This window comes from Miniopterus natalensis, chromosome 1 (genome assembly GCF_054644295.1).
Source record: "Miniopterus natalensis isolate mMinNat1 chromosome 1, mMinNat1.hap1, whole genome shotgun sequence".
In the NCBI taxonomy this organism is placed as follows: Eukaryota; Metazoa; Chordata; class Mammalia; order Chiroptera; family Miniopteridae; genus Miniopterus; species Miniopterus natalensis.
In genome coordinates this window covers 152,640,704-152,660,683 of record NC_142081.1, presented here as the reverse complement: position 1 = coordinate 152,660,683, position 19,980 = coordinate 152,640,704, and the positions used below count along the sequence as shown (strand labels likewise).

The following is a 19,980-nucleotide window of genomic DNA, read 5'->3' as shown; positions in this document are numbered from 1 at the left end:
ATATGCACCCTGATAGGGGTTTGAACCCACAACCTACATATGTGCCATGACTGGGAATCCAACCTGCCACCTTTCAGTGTACAGTACCTGATGCTCCAACCAACAGAGCCACAACAGCCAGGACATAAGTTGTAATTCCTAATAGAAAAACCTCATCCTGCTTTCTACTAAGTACAAATGCATACATTGCTGTTTCTTATTTCAAAACACTATATAAACCATGAGCATATTTTTATTATTTTATGTTTTATTATTATTTTCTTAATCTTCAAAAGAATCACGAGGATATTTTTTTCCATTGATTTTTAGAGACAGTGGAAAGGATGGAGGGAGGGGGGATGAGAGAGAGAGGGAAAGAGAGAGAAACATCAATGTGAGAAAGACACATTGGCTGGTTGCCTCCTGTATGGACCCCAACCAGGGCTGAGAATTGAACCTGCAACCCAGGTACGTTCCCTTGACGGGAAATTGAATCTGAGACTCTTTGGTGCTCGGGCCAATGCTCTAACCACTGAATACACCGGCAAGGGCACCATGAGCATATTTTTTAAGGGAAATTCCCCTTAGAACTGTCACTATCATATAAATGATCACTTATAAATTAAATAAAAATACAGCACTTATGGAGAACAAAATCTGTGCTGACTGGTGCTATAGACTGAATGCTTATGTCCCCCCCAAATTTATATGCTGAAACCCAATCCCCAATGTGATGGTATATGAAGGTAGGGACTTCGGGGAGTGATTAGATTGTGAAGGTGGAGCCCTTGTGAGTGAGGTTAGTGCCCTTATAAAAGAGGCCCCAGGAGCCCCCTCCCCACTTCCACCATGTGTGGGACCAACAAGGAGATGGTGGTCTACCAGGAAGCGGGGCCTCAACAGATACAACTGGTATTAGTTATATAAATTCACAAAGCTACATTTTAATCAGCTGCCACACTGCTGAACTTCAGGCAATTCAATTAGGGGATAATCTGTGACTCTGGACAGATGCACATACCTTCATCACCTTCCTCCTCTCTGTTTAATACCACAGTATAGGAGTCTCCATTAATGACATCCAGGAAGAAGTCTGCGGGGTTGTTATAGGGCTCACAGTGGTGACCTACAGAAGAAGAAAACACAGGTACACAAACACGATGGTCTTAGGAAATAAAGACTCACTTTCGGGGGATGCGGGAGGTGAAGCTGGGAGAGACAGAATCTAATGGCTTCCCCCTCTCTCCTTTCTCTCTTCTCTCCTCATTAGTTTTCTCTTTCTTTTTATGTATTTAGTCATACAATATGCCAACAATTCTATCTCCTGGCAAAAATCATACTCCAAACCAACCTTGAACTCTCAGAAAGCATTGCCCAATGTAATTCATGAGACCTGAAACAAATACCAATATGTCCTGGTGCTTAGCAGTATGTATTCAAAAAAATAGATATTGGTACAAGAAAAATAGAAGTTGAAAAAGAAAAAAGAAAAAAGCTGTAGGTAGGACTAATGCTCCTCAAAGCAAGGTAACCAGCAAAGCCAGCCCGGGGTGTGTCCTATTCTCTGGGTTCACCTACGGACTGCCAGAATGCCAGCACCCACTTTAGCAACAGGTTGCTTCTCCACCTAGTAAATTCAGGTCCGGATTATCATCTCTTATGCTGCTATAATCCCAGCATAGAGAACAAATCACCAGAGCAGCTTTCTCAAGAAAAGGTGACCAACATAACACACCTGAATGCTTTACCTTCCCTCACTTCTTGTGCCTGATTATTTAAACTCAATTTGGCCTGTAGTCTTCTCTTAGATTCATCTTCTCTAGACTCCTCAGACACATGTACGTTAAATGATAGAGAATGAACAAAAACAAATTTTCAAAGATAGCTAGAAAATATTTAAAATTATATTTGGGGTCATGGAGCATCACCTATAATAATATCTATATATCTCTAAAATAAAGACTGCATGAGTCATTCAAAAATTAGGACTTTTCATCTGAAATACAACCAGGCAGCCCAGAGCTGTCAGAAATGTTGGCCCATTGAAGTCAGACTCAGGAGTAGCCATTCTATTGACTGGTAAGTCACTCATATCCACTCAAGGATGAAATCTTCAATCAAATGCTACTACAAAATGAATCAGCATCTCCATGAAACCTCATCAAGGCAAACCCATGCAATGGAAAAATGACATAGCCTGATCTGTTATATGGTCAAGAAGACAAATGATTTCATAAATAAATAAAATTTAAAAATAAATAAATAATTAAAATTAAAAAACAAACAAAAAATTCAGTTAAAAAAAGAAGACAAACTATTTGGGGGAATGAGGAGGTGTGGAGGTGAAGGGCAGTATTAGGCCCTTCAAAATGTTCAGTTAGACTAATAACTGATTATAAGGCCAATATATTTATTGAACTATTAGGAAAAGGGCACTAGAGTTAAGAGAAGAACAGTACAGGCCAGTAGAAACAGTCCTACGCATACATAGAGTATGCATGCACATTCAAACAGGGCAAGAAAGTGATCTAAACAATAAGCCAGTGCTGCAAAATGAAGACAAATTCTAGCACCAAACTGACCGAAGACGGTCTGGAGTGGTGGAGCCCATGTTCTCTCTACTCAAAGATCAAGCAGTATCCCGTCTACCTCCTCTGCCCTCTTTCAGGATTCTATGAATGAAGGATCTCACTGCATGAAAAGGCAACCATACCAGCTGATGCAAAGTATCCCAAGGCCTCCTGAGCAGGCCCATGGAACATTAGTCTTCCTGAGGCCAATAAGGTGAGGCTATCGAACAACTTGAAGATGGAAAAACGAGGTTGATGAATGGAGAAGATGATGGTTCGTCCCTGTTTAGACATCCTAAGGTAAAAGTGAGAAAATAATGAGTCATTAAACATCTGAATTTTGCACTTCTTAGCAAAAAACTTTATTCCTGCCTTTAGCACATTTATTCCTGAAGCAATTGCCCCACCCTGCTGGAGAGTCTCTCTCCCTGCCCAGAGGAGTTTCTATAGCTTGAAGCTTGTTAAGAGACTGATAACAACCAGCTCCCGCACCTTGTGGAGCTTCTACAGCCTGAGGCTCATTAAGAGAATCAAATTAACAAGTCTGCAGACTGAGGCAGACCTCAGGGTGCTTTGAGTCTTTGCCTGATCTGTTTTGGGACCTGGGCCTTAGAAAAGAAGACTTTGGTGTGCATCTTGGCCCTGTCCAAATGCATCTAGCTCCAGCAGTGGAGACCTCAAGTCTGGAGTTGTTGATAGCCCCAAACAGGGTACTCAGGGCCAGTCACAAACTGCATCTGACATTGGCCTGTACCAGAGACCCTCCAAAAAGACTGAGAACCCTAGCAGGTCTACCTAACATTTAGCCAAAATGGGAAGACCAAAATACAAGCCCCAAATGAAAGAACAAGAGAAGTCTCCAGAAAAAGAGCCAAATGAAACAGAGATAAGCAACCTCTCAGATATACAGTTCAGAATACTGATTGTAAGGATGCTCAACAGTATGAAAAAAGATTTGGAAACTATGAAAAATGACCAGTCAGAAATGAAGAACGACATAGCAGAAATAAAGAATACATTAGAAGGAATAAACAACAGATTAGAGGAAGCTGAGGATCAGATCAGTGAATTAGAAGACAGGGTAGAAAAAAATCACTCAATTAGAGACTCAAAAACAAAAAACAATTAAAAACCAGGAGGACAGTCTAAGGAAGCTGTAGGACAGCATAAAACATAACAATATTCATATTATAGGAGTGCCAGAGGAGGTTGAAAGTAAGCAGGGGTTAAAGAACCTGTTTGATGAAATAATGGCAGAAAACTTCCCTAACCTGGTCAAGGAAAAAAGCACACAGGTTCTAGAAGCACAGAGAGTGCCAAGCAAGAAGAATCCAAAGAGACCCACGCCCAAACACATCATAATTAAAATGTCAAAAATCCAAGACAAAGAGAGAATCTTAAAGGAAGCTAGAGAAAAGCAAGCTGTTATCTACAAAGGAACTCCCATAAGGCTGTCATCTGGCTTATCAGAAACTCTACAGGCCAGAAGAGAATGGCATGAAGTATTCAAGGTAATGCAGAAGAAGGATCTGAAACCAAGTCTACTCTATCCAGGAAGATTATCAATCAAGCTGGATGGTGAAATAAAGAACTTCTCAGACAAAAAAAGGTTAAAAGACTTTATCACTACAAAACCACCATTACAGGAAATGTTAAAGGGACTGCTATAATTAGAAGTAGAAATAAAGAGAATGAGAAACAGCTATAAAGAAACAAAATGCCAGTGGATAAGTATCCTTCAATAATAACCTTAAATGTAAATGTATTAAATGCCCCAATAAAAAGACATAGGGTGGCTGAATGGATAAGAAAATATGACGCAACTATATGCTGTCTACAAGAGACCCACCTCAGAACAAAAGACTCATACAGGATGAGAGTGAAGAGATGGAAAAAAATTTCCCATGCAAATGGAAATGAAAAAAAAGCTAGGGTAGCAATACTCATATCAGACAAAATAGACTTCAAAATGAAGACCATAACAAGAGACAAGAAAGGTCATTACATAATACTAAAGGGATCAATCCAGCAAGAGGATATATAACCCTGATAAACATATATGCATCCAATATAGAAGCACCTAAATTTATTAAAAAAAAACTTCTAGAGGACTTTAAGGAAGAGATCGACAGCAATACAATCATACTCGGGGACTTTAACACCCCATTGACTTCACTGGATATGTGTTCCAGAGAAAAAATCAACAAGGAAACAGTGACCCTAAATGACACACTAGATCAGATGGATTTAATCGACATTTACAGAACATTCTACCCCAAAGCTACAGAATATACATTCTTCTCAAGTGTACAAGGGATATTCTCAAAGATAGACCACATGTTAGGACACAAAACAAGTCTCTATAAGTTCAAGAAGATTGAAATCATATCAAGCATCTTCTTGGATCATGATGGCATGAAACTAGAAATCAACTACAATAAAAACACTAAAACACATTTAAACACATGGAGACTGAAAAGCATGTTTTTAAACAATGAATGGGTTACCAAAGAGATTAAGAAAGAAATAAAAAAGTTCCTGGAAACAAATGAAAATGAACACACAACAACTCCAAATCTATGGGACACAATGAAAGCAGTCCTGAGAGGGAAGTTCATAGCACTACAAGCCTACCTCAAAAAACAAGAAAAACTTCTAATAGGCTCTCTAATCCTACAACTTAAAAATTTAGAAAGGGAACAATAAGAAAAGCCCAGAGTAAGTAAAAGGAAAGAAATAATAAAGATTAGAGCAGAAATAAATGACATAGAGACTAAAAAAAAATACATAAGATCAATGAAACCACCAAGACCTGGTTCTTTGAAAAGATAAACAAGATTGATAAACCTTTAGCCAGACTCAACAAGAAACAAAGACAGAGGACCCAAATAAACAAAATCAGAGACGAAAGAGGTGAAATAACAACTGACCCAACAGAAATACAAAAGATTGTAAAAAAAAACTATGAACAACTATATGCCACCAAGCTGGACAACCTGGATGAAATGGATGAATTCCTGAAAAAATACAACCTTTCAAAACTCAATCAGGAAGAGTCAGAAAGTCTAAATAGGCTGATAACTGCTAATGAAGTTGAAGCAGTAATCAAAGGGCTCCAAGCACACAAAAGCCCTGGCCCAGATGGCGTCACAGGGGAGCTTTACCAAACACTCAACGAAGAATTAATACCTATCCTCCTCAAACTATTTCAAAAAACCTAAGAGGAAGGAACACTTCCAAACTCTTTTTATGAGGCCAGCATTAGCCTGATTCCAAAACCAGATAAAGACACTACAGAGAAAGAAAATTACAGGCCAGTACCCCTGATGAACATAGATGCTAAAATCCTCAACAAAATATTAGCAAATTGGATCCAGCAATATATTAAAAAGATCATACACCATGACCAAGTGAGATTTATTCCAGGCGTGCAAGGCTGGTACAATATTCACAAGTCAATAAACGTGATACATCACATAAACAAACTGAAAAAAAAAAATCACATGATCATATCAATAGATGCAGAAAAAGCATTCAATAAAATCCAACACCCATTTCTAATAAAAACTCTCAGCAAAGTGGGAATAGAGGGACCATACCTCAACATAATAAAGGCCATATATGACAAACCTACATCATACTCAATGGGCAAAAGCTAAAAACATTTCCCCTAAGAACAGGAACAAGACGGGGTGTCCAATTTCACCACTCTTATTCAACATAGTACTGGAACTCCTAGCCACAGCAACTAGACAAGAAGAAAACATAAAAGGCATCCAAATTGGAAAGGAGGAAACAAAACGGTCATTATTTGCAGATGACATGATATTGTACAGAGAGAATCCTAAAGACTCCACCAAAAACCTATTAGATTTAATAAATGAATTCAGCAAGGCAGCATGATACAAAATTAACACCCAGAAATTGATGGCATTTTTATATACCAATAATGAACTCTCAGAAACAGAAACTAAAAAAACAATCCCATTTACCACTGCAACTAAAAAAATAAGATACCTAGGAATAAACTTAATCAAAGATGTGAAAGATCTTTACTCAGAAAACTACAGGACACTGAAAAAGAAAATAGAGGAAGATATAAAATGGAAAAGTATACCATGTTCATGGATTGGAAGAATTAACATCATTAAAATGTCCATATTACCCAAAGCAATCTATAAATTCAATGCAATCCCTATTAAAATACCAACAGCATATTTCACTGATCTAGAAAAAACACTTCAAAAATTTATATGGAACCAAAAAACACCCCGAATAGCCATGGCAATCCTGAGAAAGAAGAACAAAGTTGGAGGGATCACAATACCAGATATCAAGTTATACTACAAAGCCACTGTAATCAAAACAGCCTGGTACTGGCACAAGAACAGACATATTGATCAGTGGAACAGGACAGAGAACCCAGAAACTGGTCCATACCATTATGGTCAATTAATATTTGATAAAGGAGGCAAGAACATACAATGGAATAAAGATAGTCTTTTCAATAAATGGTGTTGGGAAAATTAGACAGATACATGCAAAAAAATGAAACTAGACCACCAACTTACACCATACACAAAAGTAAATTCAAAATGGATAAAAGACTTAAATGTAAGGCATGAAACCATAAAAATCCTAGAGGAAAACACAGGCAGTAAAATCTCAGACATCTCTCGTAGCAATATGTTTGCTGATACATCTCCTAGGGCAAAAGAAACTAAGGAAAAAATAAACAAATGGGACTACATCAAAATAAAAAGCTTCTACACAGCAAAGGAAGCCATCGACAAAGTAAAAACGGAGCCCACTGTATGGGAGAACATATTTGCCAATGACACATCAGATAAAGGGTTAATATCCACAATATATAAGGAACTTATGTAACTTAACAAAAGACAAACAATCCAATTAAAAAATGGGCAATGGACCTAAATAGACACTTCTCCAAAGAGGACATACAAATGGCTAAGAGACATATGAAAAAATGCTCAATGTCACTAATCATCAGAGCGATGCAAATTAAAACCACAATGAGGTATCACTGCACACCTGTCAGAATGGCTACTATCAACAAGTCAACGAACTACAAGTGCTGGAGAAGGTGTCGAGAAAAGGGCACCTTAGTACACTGCTGGTGGGGATGCAGACTGGTGCAGTCACTATGGAAAGCAGGATGGAGTTTCCTCAAAAGATTAAAAATTGACCTGCCATTTGACCCAGTGATCCCACTTCTGGGAATATACCCTAAGGAACCCCAAACACCATTTGCAAAGAACTTATGCACCCCCACATTCATAGCACAATTCACAATAGCTAAGATTTGGAAACAGCCCAACTGCCCATCAGTAGATGAGTGGATAAAAAAGCTGTGGCGCATTTACACCCTGGAGTACTATGTGGTTGTGAAGAAGAAGGACCTTTTTGCCTTTGGCACAGCATGGAGGGAACTAGAGAGTATTATGCTAAGTAAAAGGAGCCAGTCAGAGAAGAAGTACCAAATGATCTCACTTACATGTGGAATAAACAAAATAAACTGATGAACAACATGGATCCAGAGACATAGAAGCTTGGAACAAACTGAGGGATCTTAGAGGGAAGGTGGGGAGGGGTGTGTGTGTGGGGAGAGATTAATCAGGGAACTTGTATGTTTATGGTCGTGGACATTGGTGTGGGGAGGGCCTGGGGGTGGGATGGATGTGGGGTGGAGGGGATCAGTGGGGTTAAAAGGGGGACATCTGTAATGGTCTCAACAATAAAGTCAATTAAATAAATAAATAAATAAATAAATAAAGTGATCAGATAATAAAATAAGGTTTATTAAATATAAAAAAATAAAGGGTAGGACACAAAAATTAATGCATTTAAATTTTCAAACACTTAATGGTTGAGTAATTGGGCTGTTGTTGAGATTCCAGTCTTCAAAGGTGGTGATTCAGTCTTCAACAAAAAATGAAGACTTATCAACGGATACCATAGTAATTTTTCCATGTTTTCCAAAGTTCAAAGACCAATAGCAGTTCTCATGTGGAGACTTAGCTGTACTCCAATTAACTGTTCTCTTCTTCTTCTTAATGTTAACCTCATCCAAATTTTTTTGGATACCTGCTCACCTGGAATACTTCAGCTTTCCAGCCTCCTTTACAGCTAGATGTGTCTATGGGCCTAAGTTTACACAATGGGATATAAACAGAGTCAAATGAAAATTTCCAAATGCCTTTTTTAAGAGGCATATACAGATGATATGTTGTGGGATTGTGCACTTGAAACCTATATAATTTTGTTAACCACTGTCACCCCAATAAATTCAATAAAAAGAAAAAAAAGAGCGAGCTAATGCCCACCTTTTACCCTGTTTTCATCTGGAACGCTGATGTGACGACAGAAGCCGGACTAACCATTCTAGACTTACGATGATAAGAATGAAAGATACAAATAGTACAAATAAGCATCCTGGTGTCCTACCAGTCCCGAAACTCTAGACCTTTATGTGAAAATAAATATATTTCCTTATTGTCTAAGCCACAAAAAAAAAAAAAAAACACCAAAAAAACACAAAGTAATCTCTCCCCCAGACATCCAGACCTCATTCACAGCTCACAGGGCACATTGCTGAGGTCTTCCCTGAGCATCCTACTACATGATACAGCACCACTGAACCCCACCGCATCAGCCTTCCCTATACTCTTACTCTGCTTCATTTTCCTTGAAACTCATATTTGTTAATTGACTGTTTCCCCCCAAAAAAGAAGAGAGAAATGTTTGTCTGCATCCCAAACATCAAGAATACTACCTGGTACACAGCAGGTCATCAGATATTGTCTGAACATAAAATAATGTTCCCATCGCATTTACCTCTTCAGGAGAGAAAGGACAGCATTCGCTGTGCTTGAGTCTAAACCAGTTGTGGGCTCATCCAGGAACAAGATGGATGGATTGGTAATAAGCTCCATTCCAATACTAGTCCGTTTTCTTTCTCCTCCAGACACACCGCGAATAAACTGAGTTCCAACCTAACACACAAATGTTATCACGATTACAAAAACAACCAAGAGGCACTCTATCTCAAATCCTCATTTATTCTGAAGAGCAAATAAATGAGTATGTGGGAGAAGAGGTGGGATTCTCTTTACTTAGACAAGTAAACTGAGCCTCAGGTTAGAGCTGGTATGTGGCTAAGCGTGATATGAAGCCCATGCTTTAAACAGTTCTATGTGTTCCTTATCAAGTCAAATATTTAGTTTTAAAATGAGAAGTTAGAGATTAAATACAGGGCTCTGACAGTGAAATCACAGTCCAAAAAGGGATAATAATAGGAGAGGGATAGGTGAAAGCATCTATAATTTATTAGTCTTCTAATGTACTTACATTTCTCTCCCGCCAAAAAAATCCTCAAGTGGACTCACAAGAAGAGCTGGGCCTTGGCAGCTAAGAAAGTGCACTTTCTACCATCCACATTAGCACCTCCTAAATCACTGTAAGGCCTCCCAAATCGACCCTGTCTCTACCCTACTCACAGCAGAATTCCTGACCCCTTCTTTCAGGCAGATTCAGAAGGCAGAACACTCTACAAGTGACTGGCTCAGTCTTTCCAACGAGTCAGTGTCACTGAGTGTGGTGGGGGAGCAGGAAGGTTTGAGAGGAAGCAGGAGGCGGGAAACAGCTCTTCTAGTAAGAGTCTTCAAACAGAGAATAGTCAAAGGCTACTCATGCCCTTGATTAGATCCCATAATGATAGAGCTATAAAAGGCATTTTGAAACTATTGGAAAACTGTGAAAAAATATGGACTCTATATAGCTAATATTAAAATATTATTAATTTTGTTAGTTGGTAATGATATTGTAGTCTTGTAGACAAATGTCCTTCTTTTGTAAAATAAAAATATGTTTTCAGAGGCAAAAAATGATATTTATAACTTTCCTTAAAGAAAAACCTGAAGCCAGGATTGAATAACTCAGTATCAACTGGGAAATCTAGGTGAACGTTATTCGCAATCATACCACTGCATTAATTATACTGCAGTCATGTCATTACTACAGTAATCAGACCATTCTCCCTACATGTCTCTTATGTTTAAAATTTCATAACAGGTAAAACATCTTCAATCTATTGTTTTGATCAATTAGATAAATAAATTCTTGGCAGTCAACAACTGCCTTCAGCTCATGTTCCCTGGAAATCCATGCAAGGAACCCAGGCAATGAGAGCCTAATGGTAGAGGCAGGAAACCACCTTAGTGGAAAGACAGAATCACATAAACAGAGCCCCAGCAAAGGGAGCCCACTCACTCATAAAATGAAAATAAGTGGTAAATGGTAGCAGCTCAAACTTATTCTTCCAAATAAAATACAGCAAAATACACTTTACATAAAGTCTGTCAGAAGCATCATATGAAGCAGCAGCCAGCAGAATACCCCATCTCCATCACCTTCGAGTAGGGGCAGCCCAGGGAATTAAACTAGAGCCATGACAACCTGAGAAGCTCATCTCCACCCAAAACTTCAAATGTCTTCCCAGAAAATCTTCCACGTCTACTCACCAACTGTAAATCGTTCCCTCACTCATCTCATTTCCCCTTCCTGATCCTGCACAAACCACACAGGGAGCTACTTTGGTGTCTCTTGCCCACAGCTGTTACCTGTAACACCCAAGGGAGCCCGGCACACGGCAGTCTGTAAGCTACACTGGCACAAGAGAGGGAGGGAGGGAGGAGGAGGCGGGAGGGGTGGGAGACAAAGTGCCCTAAGAAGGGCTATAGGAAAACAACTTGGGCGCTACACAAATTAGAAGCAAATGCTAATTGGACTGAAAATAATGTTGGAAGCAAAATTACAGCAAAGTGAAACATATAGAGCAATAGCCGTGGGATTTTCCTCATTTATGAATTCCAGAAATATACCTCCAAAGTAACAGGACAAAGTCCCCTGGAGGAAGAGAGGAAGGCTAGCTAAAAAAGGAAAGAGAAAACAAAAACAGGAAAGTTAGTGAACAGATACTGAATGAGACAGGACTTAACACAATTAGTGTGGGGGCGGAGCAAGCGCTGTCATCACAGGGAAGTGGAGCCTGGTGTTTGCAAGAGCACGTTTACCTACCAGCCCACACGGCCACACTTCACCTGCAGGATTCAGTCATTTTCATTTTCTTTTCCCGGTTAATTTCCACCTTCATATTATGCAGCTAGTCACTTCTCCCATCGTTACAGAAAGCAGCCACTTATGACCACACACATTATAGAAACTTTCAAATAAGAGTAACACCACCCACCCAGGGGAGGGCCTATTACCTTGGAATCTGCCACTTTAGCCAGGCCTAACTCTTGAATGACCAAATTTATTCGTTCATTTTTTTCACGATTACTCATAGTTGATGGAAGGCGAAGAGCTGCTGAGAACTGCAAATTTTCTCCCACTGTCAGCGTTCCCATCACAACATCATCCTTAAGGCAAAAAGGCATTTTAACAAGACATATCAGGTCTTTTCAAGTAACATCAGTCGTCAGTATGTACAACTTAATCCACAAAAATGACATACCCAAGGGGAAGCTCTAGTTAATGATGAACTCACAGTTATACAAATATAAAAATAACTCCATATACAGATAGCTACAAAGCCTGGAGGAATAATTCTCATTCCCTAACTGTATACCCAAATAGAACACAGGTAATTAGGATTACTACTAGCAGACATTTCCAGACTGCTTTACACAAACATTTGTCAAAAAACTTTTCTAAACTAAGGGAAGGAGAGAGTTAAAGGTAGGGGAAAAGTAAAACAGTAGCATCTTTTGGAAATATGACAACTAGAATTGGTATTATTGTCCTTATAAGGTTCATTTTCTAGATTCTCCCTGCCTTTTCATTTAACACTATTCTATATCTTATGGAAGACTTAAAAAGCTGGTATTTTTTAAAAAGCCGGTTCTAGGCTCATGTCATGTAATCAATGGAAAGCAAACTGAACTCCAGCAAGGCACTTGCCCACAGAAAAGAGGAGAAATCTAAAATGGAAATGGACCAATACTTACTTGTACCACATAACCTGAGTTACACTTGAAATTGGCAGGTCGAGGGGCTCCGTTTATCAAAACATCTCCAGATAATCCCTGTGGATCTTTCCTTGCAGCTAAGATATCTAACAACCTGTAAAAGGACATATATGGTGTGTTTTTCTCCAACTCAGGTTATATCTCTCAGCCACTCTGAATGCAAATTCTGTTCAAGTTAGAAAATAAAATGATCAAGAAATTCTACGGTAGAACTGTAACTACATTTTTTTTTTTTAATTCCCAAGTTCCTTTTTCTAACTCTGTGCTACAATAAAGCCCAAAAACAAGAAAACAAAGCATTGTTGGCTGATCCAGTATAGAACTCACAAACAGCCCTCCACTCTGCCTGACCTCTGGGATCACAACACAGGCAATGTGCTCCTTTACTGAGACTCACTCCATGATTACTCTGCTCCATCTCCCACTTTCACTGTCATCCCCTTCAATTTCCTCCCCATTAGCTCAAACCATAGCTGACAGCTGTATGCCAATCACCGATCACATCCTGGTAGTAAAGCTGACCAACAAGACTCCCTGCTCCTCAGGGCAGAACCACGGCTGGATGGCTGCATGTGATCCATAGCGCCTAGGCCCAGACCACACATGCAGCAAAGACTCAACTACTACCTGCCCCCGTAAAAGCCAGCTTTGAAAGCACATTAAACTGCAAGGGGAAAGCTTACTGATTCTCTGTTATACTCACGAAGATTTGCCTCCCCCTGTGGGTCCCAGAATGGCGTTGAGGCCGGGTCTCATGATCCCACTGCAAATGCAGAAACAGGCCGGTTTACTGGTTCTGGTTAAAACTAGTCCTAAACATTTAGGGTCTGCATTTAGTACACTCAATGCAAGTTGAAGAAATTAGACAGGAAATAAGCACAAACCAACTTTTAAAGGAAGAGAGAAACCAAAATGTCAATTAATACAAGTCTAGTATACAAAGGATGTCATCACTAGTCAGCACCTATAGGAAAAATGGCTCAGGTCTCTCTAAATTCCTTTCAATTATTTTCTAAACCACTTACACTTTTTGGAAAAGGGCACACAAACTTTCAAGGTTCCCTGAAGTAAAAGATTCTCCTGAAACATCTGTTACACTTACTTCTCTGACATAATGTAAAGTGCACTGCAGGTCTCGAGTAGTGATTGCTGAGAATTACTTCAGGTCGCCTGATCTGCTGCCCAGTCCAGTTCTAGATAATTAGGCAGTCGATGGGCTTCTAGAACCACCAGTATTAGTGCTCTCACCACTCAAATCTAGTCAGACCAAGGAACAATATATCTGAAGTAGAAATTCAATGACTAAAAAAAACACCTTGGGCATTAAAAAGAAAACCTCACCAGTTCCTAATGCTGACAAAATTCTTACTCCAGTTGTAAAAGTAAAACATATGCCCTGGGAAATTCTGTTTCGACGGGGGAGACGCCACTTTCTATTGGGGATGACCTTTAGGGACGTACACACATGGCATGGACACTGCATGTTCCAAACAAATTCCGTAGATGACGGTGGGTAGAGAATATTCAGACAGAGGAGGAAGGTAGGAAAAAAATTAAGGCAGAGTTGACTGTGCTGAGACCCTGGAAGAATGCAAACATGAATTTGAATTTCACCCCGAAGGCAACTGCTAGAATGGTTAGGAGAATGCGCTGGAGTAAGGAGAGGAAAGGGTGGGCCCACCGCAGCCACAGGGGCCTGATGCAATGGAGGCCTGAGGAAGCCCTTTGGAAACCCCGGCGTCCACGCCCATCTGTGTGGAATTGGGAGGTAAATCCAACTTTACTCCCCAGAGGACACAGGACCCATTCCCCTGGAAGGTGCAGAGCAGAAGGCTATTTCATTCCCAGACAATGACTTTCACGGGGGCAACTACTCGCATTATACAGCTGTGGTGAGTGACAAACTTCACAGTGCAGCTGTACACAGTGCTTCAGCCCAGGAGTCCTATGAGACTTATTGGGGTGAGCACTTAGTAACAGGCATACATGTCTAATCACCATGTTGTACACCTGAAACTAATATAATAGTATATGTCCACTGTAATTAATGAAAACAATGTGAAAAAATATTGACCCCGGTTTTATAAACCCAAGAATGCAAGTAAAGAATTCATCTACTGCAGGAATATGTTCTAATGAATCATAGAAAAAACATGATGAAGCCTTGAGCAGATGACACTTTTAGTGTCCTGAGTTACTAATCTACTGAAACATAAGCAAGGTAAATGAACACTCACCCAGTATGCAGTTGAAATCCATCCAACCTGCACATATTCAAATTATTCGTTACCTTCCACTTAGCACAAAATCTGAAGTGACCAACATTTTCTTGACTGTAATGTTCCACAAAAACATTGTTAGCTTTCAAAAAGGTCAGCCACTTTTATCTAGGCATGTAGCAAAAGATAAAAGCTTTGTGCCTACCTTCCTCTCCTTACTTTCCTGGTCAGGGTTTCTTAACCAATACCAGAAAGCAACAAAGAAGTAGGCATGACTGTATGTGCCGCTGCCTGAAGAAAGTTCTATCCAATTCTACACAGACCCTGATCTCACCACCACTCAATCAATACCAGGTCCCTGTCCTTTCTTCCCCAGCCACATGGAAAAATTTTCTCCCTGACTGGTCATTTCCTAGGCTTTTGGGAGCAGTTAGCTGCTACTAGCAGAAAAGACCACTTTGGATTTCCACTCCATAACTTAAGCTAAGTTAGTGTTTTATTTAGTAGTTTCTGTCTATCTGTATAATGTGGGAAAGCATTAGGTAAATTGTTACAGATGATAAACGACTATATAAACAGGCCACTAAATTAAAACAAGTCTATTTGAAAACCAGAGGACTTTCACAGTATATTGTCTTTTCAACCTCCTAACTCTTGCTTCTAGAGCATAAAGGCTATAAATTGCATACCTAAAGTGTTTGACTCAAAACATACAGTAACAGATCTTTTATTTCACAGACTAGAATAATGAAGCTCACAGACTACAATTCTGTCCCCATAATCGGGAAGTTGTAAGTCACACAACCAGTCCTCTTTCCACTAAACCAGAAGGCTTAGCCCAGGAAAAACTAAGTGACACATTAACTATTCAGTTTCTCAAACAAATGTTGATGCACATGATATAACCACTTTAAAAACAGTTTGGCCATTCTTTTAAAAATTAGGCTTATACCTAACATGTGATCCAACCATTGCACTCACAGTTGAGGAAAACAAACAAAAGTATGTGTCTATGTATCTGTAAAGATATGTACACAAATGTCCATGCACCTGTACAGTGGTGCCTCTGTTTTCGAATGTCTCTGCTGACGAACATTTCGGGTTAGGAACCCCGTAAACCCTGAAGGAAATGCTTCGGTTTCCCAACACACTTCGGAAGTCGTACATGCCCCACGGCTTCCACTGAGGGCAAGGCCCTGAGGCCCAGCTGTCGGCTGTGGATCCCTCGGTTTTCAAATGTTTCAGAACTCGAACGGTCTTCCAGAACAGATTACATTCGAAAACCCAGGCACCACTGTACTTGTAAGAGCAACACCTGTGAAGTTCACTGCTGTCAATAAAGTTACTGAAACAAAAGTTCACGCACATACTTGATATTCGTCAGTATTTCTTTCTCAACTGTTTTCCGACTAAGTAGAGAGCCACTCTTCACTTTCACTCGATAGCAGATGTTACGAAAACTTAACACAGCTCCCTCAGTAAACGTCTTCTGGTCTTTGGGGATCATCCCGGGGAGGCCATCGGTGTTTGTTTGTGACATTTGTATAAAAACTTGGTCATTACTGGAAGACATGTGGAAGAGCTTCTGCCTTTCTGTAGAGGGAAAAGGAACAGTAAGTTCATAGTCCAGAAAATGAGATTGTAAATACTAGGTAATAATATACTTAAACCAAGTCTGCTTTGTTACAATCTTCCAATTATAAAAGAAGTAAGTCCTGGGGATGTAATGTGCAGCATGGTAAGTATAGTTAACAACACTGTATTATCTGCTTGAAAGTGGCTAAGAGATCTTTAAAGTTCTCAGCACAAGAAAAGAAATACTTGTAACTGTGTGATGATGAACATTAACTAGGCTTATTGTGGTGACCATTTCACAATATATACAATCTTTGAGTCATTAATGTTGTACTCCTGAAACTGTTATATGTCAATTATATCTCAATTAAAAACAGTAAAAAGAATAGAGATCTAAATCTTAAAAAAATGTAAAATACCTCATTAATCATTTTTATATTGATTACATGTTTGAGTAAAAAGATTTTGGATTTATTGGGTTCAATAAGATATATTAACATTAAAAACAAGTCCATTTTAAACTGCCCTGAAATACATAGCTCAATTTCCAATGAACAGTCCATATCACTGTGATAAGAAAAACCTTGGAACTCCTATCAGGGAGGCAGACACAACTCCGAATACATAAACTCCAACTAGATATCAATTACATATCTAATAAGTGAATAGTGTATGAAAATTACTCAAAACTTATGAAACAGGAAAAAGATGAGAGGGAGTTATACCTGTTTAGCTTGAAAAGAATATTATTATATGATTCAAGATCAGGGAGAGACTACATGATCACCTTCACCTCCTATTATTGTTTTTTATATTTGGGGGGCTGTAATTTTAAAATCTATCACATAGGCATTTCAAAAGAAGGCTTAGCCAGGCAATTAAGGACAAGAGAAATTTCTCTGAATCTATAGCTCCAAGCTTTATATCACTGCATATAATGCTCCTCCAATCAGCTAAGAAAATAAACTTCAAAATTGTTTGAAATGGCACATTACTTAATGGGTGAACATATTTAAATTCCAGGAAGATTTAGAATTAAGTATAAAAACGATTAAGAAAATCAAACCAGCCCTGGCTAGGTTCTCAGTGGTTAGAGCCTGGCCATGCTATGCTAAGGTTGTGGGTTCACCCCCAGGCAGGGCACACACAAGAATCAACCAATGAATGCATAAATAAGCAGAACAGCCCCGGACAGTGTGGCTCAGTTGCTTGGGTGTCCTCCCCTGCAGAGAAAGGTGCCAGTTCGATTCTGGTCAGGGCACATGCCAGGGTATCCCATCTGATCATCAGTTGGGGGACGCCGGAGGCAGCAGCTCACATCAATGTTTCTCTCTCTCTCTCCTTCTCCCTCCCTCTTTCTCTAAAAATGAATAAAAAATATTTTTAAAAAATAAATGGAACGACAAATCGATGTCTCTCTCTCTCTCTCCCTCTAAAATCAATTGTTTTAAAAATCCTCACCTGAGGACATTTTTTTCATTGCTTTACAGAAAGTGTGGAAGGGAGAGAAAGAGAGAGTAAACATCAATTGGTTGCCTCCAGCACCGCGGGTGGGTCGAGCCTGCAACCCAGGTACATGCCCTTGGTCACAATCGAACCCAGGAGCCCTACAAGTTCTCCAGGGGATGCTCTAACCACTGAGCAAATCAGATAGGGCTAAAATCAATAAAAAGGAGGAGGAGGGGGAGGAAGGGAAGGTGGAGGAAGGGGGAAGAGAGGGAGGAGGTCCATGCATACAAGGGAATATTACTCAGCAATAAAAAAGAATGAAACCTTTCCATCTGCAACAACTTGGATGGATCTCTGGAGGGTATTATGCTTAAGTCTTTCATATTCAGTATCAAATTAAACTCGGAGGAACTAACTAGAACCTAGTCATCTCAACTGAACAGTTTTCTATTTTCTACCAAATGTACTCCCAACACCCACCGACCGTCCAAGCCACAGGCGTCCCAAAGGGCAGTCACCACTCACTCAGCAGGTCAAGGGCTCGGGTCTCAGGTCCATGTGGTCGGCGGCAGGCACTAAAATCAGCCCTATGAGCGCGGAGGTGAGTCCGCCAGCCCTTCCCCACCTACCTAAGGAAGCAGGTCCTACTTCACAAGGACGGCGAGCATTTGTACTGTGCCTTCCGACGTGAAGCTTCTCCAAATCTCCCGGCTCCTGTCCAGGGGCCTCCTTCCTGCGTCTCCCAGTCTCTGCGGGAGGATCCTGGGCTCCCCCTTCCCTGCTGCGCGCTCGGGACTCGGTCTGTAACCGGGACTCGGGACCGAAAAGCCCGCAGGAGGCGGCGTCCCGGTACCAACGCCCACGGCCCCGCGGACAGCCCGCCAAACGCGCCGCGCGCTCCCCGCGGGCCCAGCGCTCACGCGTGTGGGGACACCCGGCGAGGTGCCGGCCCGGGGTCGCGGTCGCAGTCGCCGTCAGGGTCGGGGCGATGGGCAGCGGTCCGCTAGCGGGGCTGCGAGAGAGCGCGCGGCGCGGGACGCGGCTTTATAACGCACGGCCCGGCCCGGGGCGGAGAGACGCGGGGCGGAGAGACGCGGGGCAGCCCCTCCCCCGGGTCCCGCTCGGGGTCCGCGCCCGCGGGAGGGCGGGAGGCGTGGCGCCGCCCCCTGGCCGCCAGAAGCTACGAGCGAGCCCCGGTCCCTGGTCGAGCGAGCACCGAGCTCCGCGCGGGAGCCGCCGCCACCCCCCGTGGGTCCGGGTCACGCAACACTCAGGGACAAGCCGAAAACTCTGTTCAGGGCTCCTAGGAAATGGACATTTGGGGACGAGCCCTGTAATCACAGGACTGCACCCCAGCTCACCAACACCTCGTCCGCCCTGGGTGGATTTGGTCACCGCAGGTGGCCCGCGCCCAAGCACCGGGGGTCGCTGGCGCCAAGGCTGTTCTCCTGGTGCCGGTCCAGAGCCAGTGGCGGCCTCTGTTTAACGCGCTTCTCAGAAATTAGGTTCCTGCGCCCCAGGCCCAGGAAAACAGGAGCGAAATCTATGGGGCAGGTGGGGGTTGGAAAGAAAATTTTTTGAATGAAAGTATTACTGAAAACAGTTTAAATGCAGTCTTCATAGTCCTGTAATAAACACTTCTTTGCAAGACACTGATCTTAGGGAAAAGTTGGAAAGGGATTTGCAAGATTCAGGACAAGCGCTGGTTATCAGGCTTTATGAGTGCGTGTGGCTGTGCCAAAATCCACCTGCTGTATCTACTCCCGGAAATTAGTGCTTGCATCTAGATAGTTTCAGGTTTGCATTTACAAACAAAAATTATAATATCCGGCCCTAGCCACCTGGCTCCGTGGCTGGGCTTTGGCCCGCAGACTGGATGGTCCTGGGTTTGATTTCAGCCAAGGGCACGTGCCTTGGTTGCAGCCTCAGTCCCGGGCCTGGTCTGGGTGTGTGCTGGAGGCAACTGATCAATGTTTCTCACATTGATGTTTCTCTCTTTTTCCCTCTCCCTTCCTCTCTCCCTCTCAAATAAATAAAAACATATCCTCGGGGGAGGATTAAAATAATGTTACACATATGTAGTGTGTGTGTGTGTACATACATATATGTATATATATGTATATATATATAATGAAACTG

At 41.2% G+C, this 19,980-nt stretch overlaps 1 protein-coding gene across 1 annotated transcript in view; it reads right to left on the bottom strand.

Annotated features, from left to right (window-relative positions):
• Positions 1 to 18,631, bottom strand: part of LOC107529729 (broad substrate specificity ATP-binding cassette transporter ABCG2-like) — a 36,963-nt gene extending 18,332 nt beyond the window's left edge. Inside the window, exons 1-8 of the mRNA XM_087816197.1 lie at positions 18,471 to 18,631; positions 16,188 to 16,410; positions 13,302 to 13,361; positions 12,578 to 12,692; positions 11,837 to 11,989; positions 9,405 to 9,562; positions 2,693 to 2,844; positions 1,001 to 1,105 (exon numbers count right to left, since the gene is read on the bottom strand). Of these exons, the coding sequence (XP_087672323.1) occupies positions 1,001 to 1,105; positions 2,693 to 2,844; positions 9,405 to 9,562; positions 11,837 to 11,989; positions 12,578 to 12,692; positions 13,302 to 13,361; positions 16,188 to 16,390 (946 nt within the window). The 5' untranslated portion in view covers positions 16,391 to 16,410; positions 18,471 to 18,631. The remainder of the gene's footprint in view (positions 1 to 1,000; positions 1,106 to 2,692; positions 2,845 to 9,404; positions 9,563 to 11,836; positions 11,990 to 12,577; positions 12,693 to 13,301; positions 13,362 to 16,187; positions 16,411 to 18,470) is intronic.
• Positions 18,632 to 19,980: the final 1,349 nt, after the last annotated feature.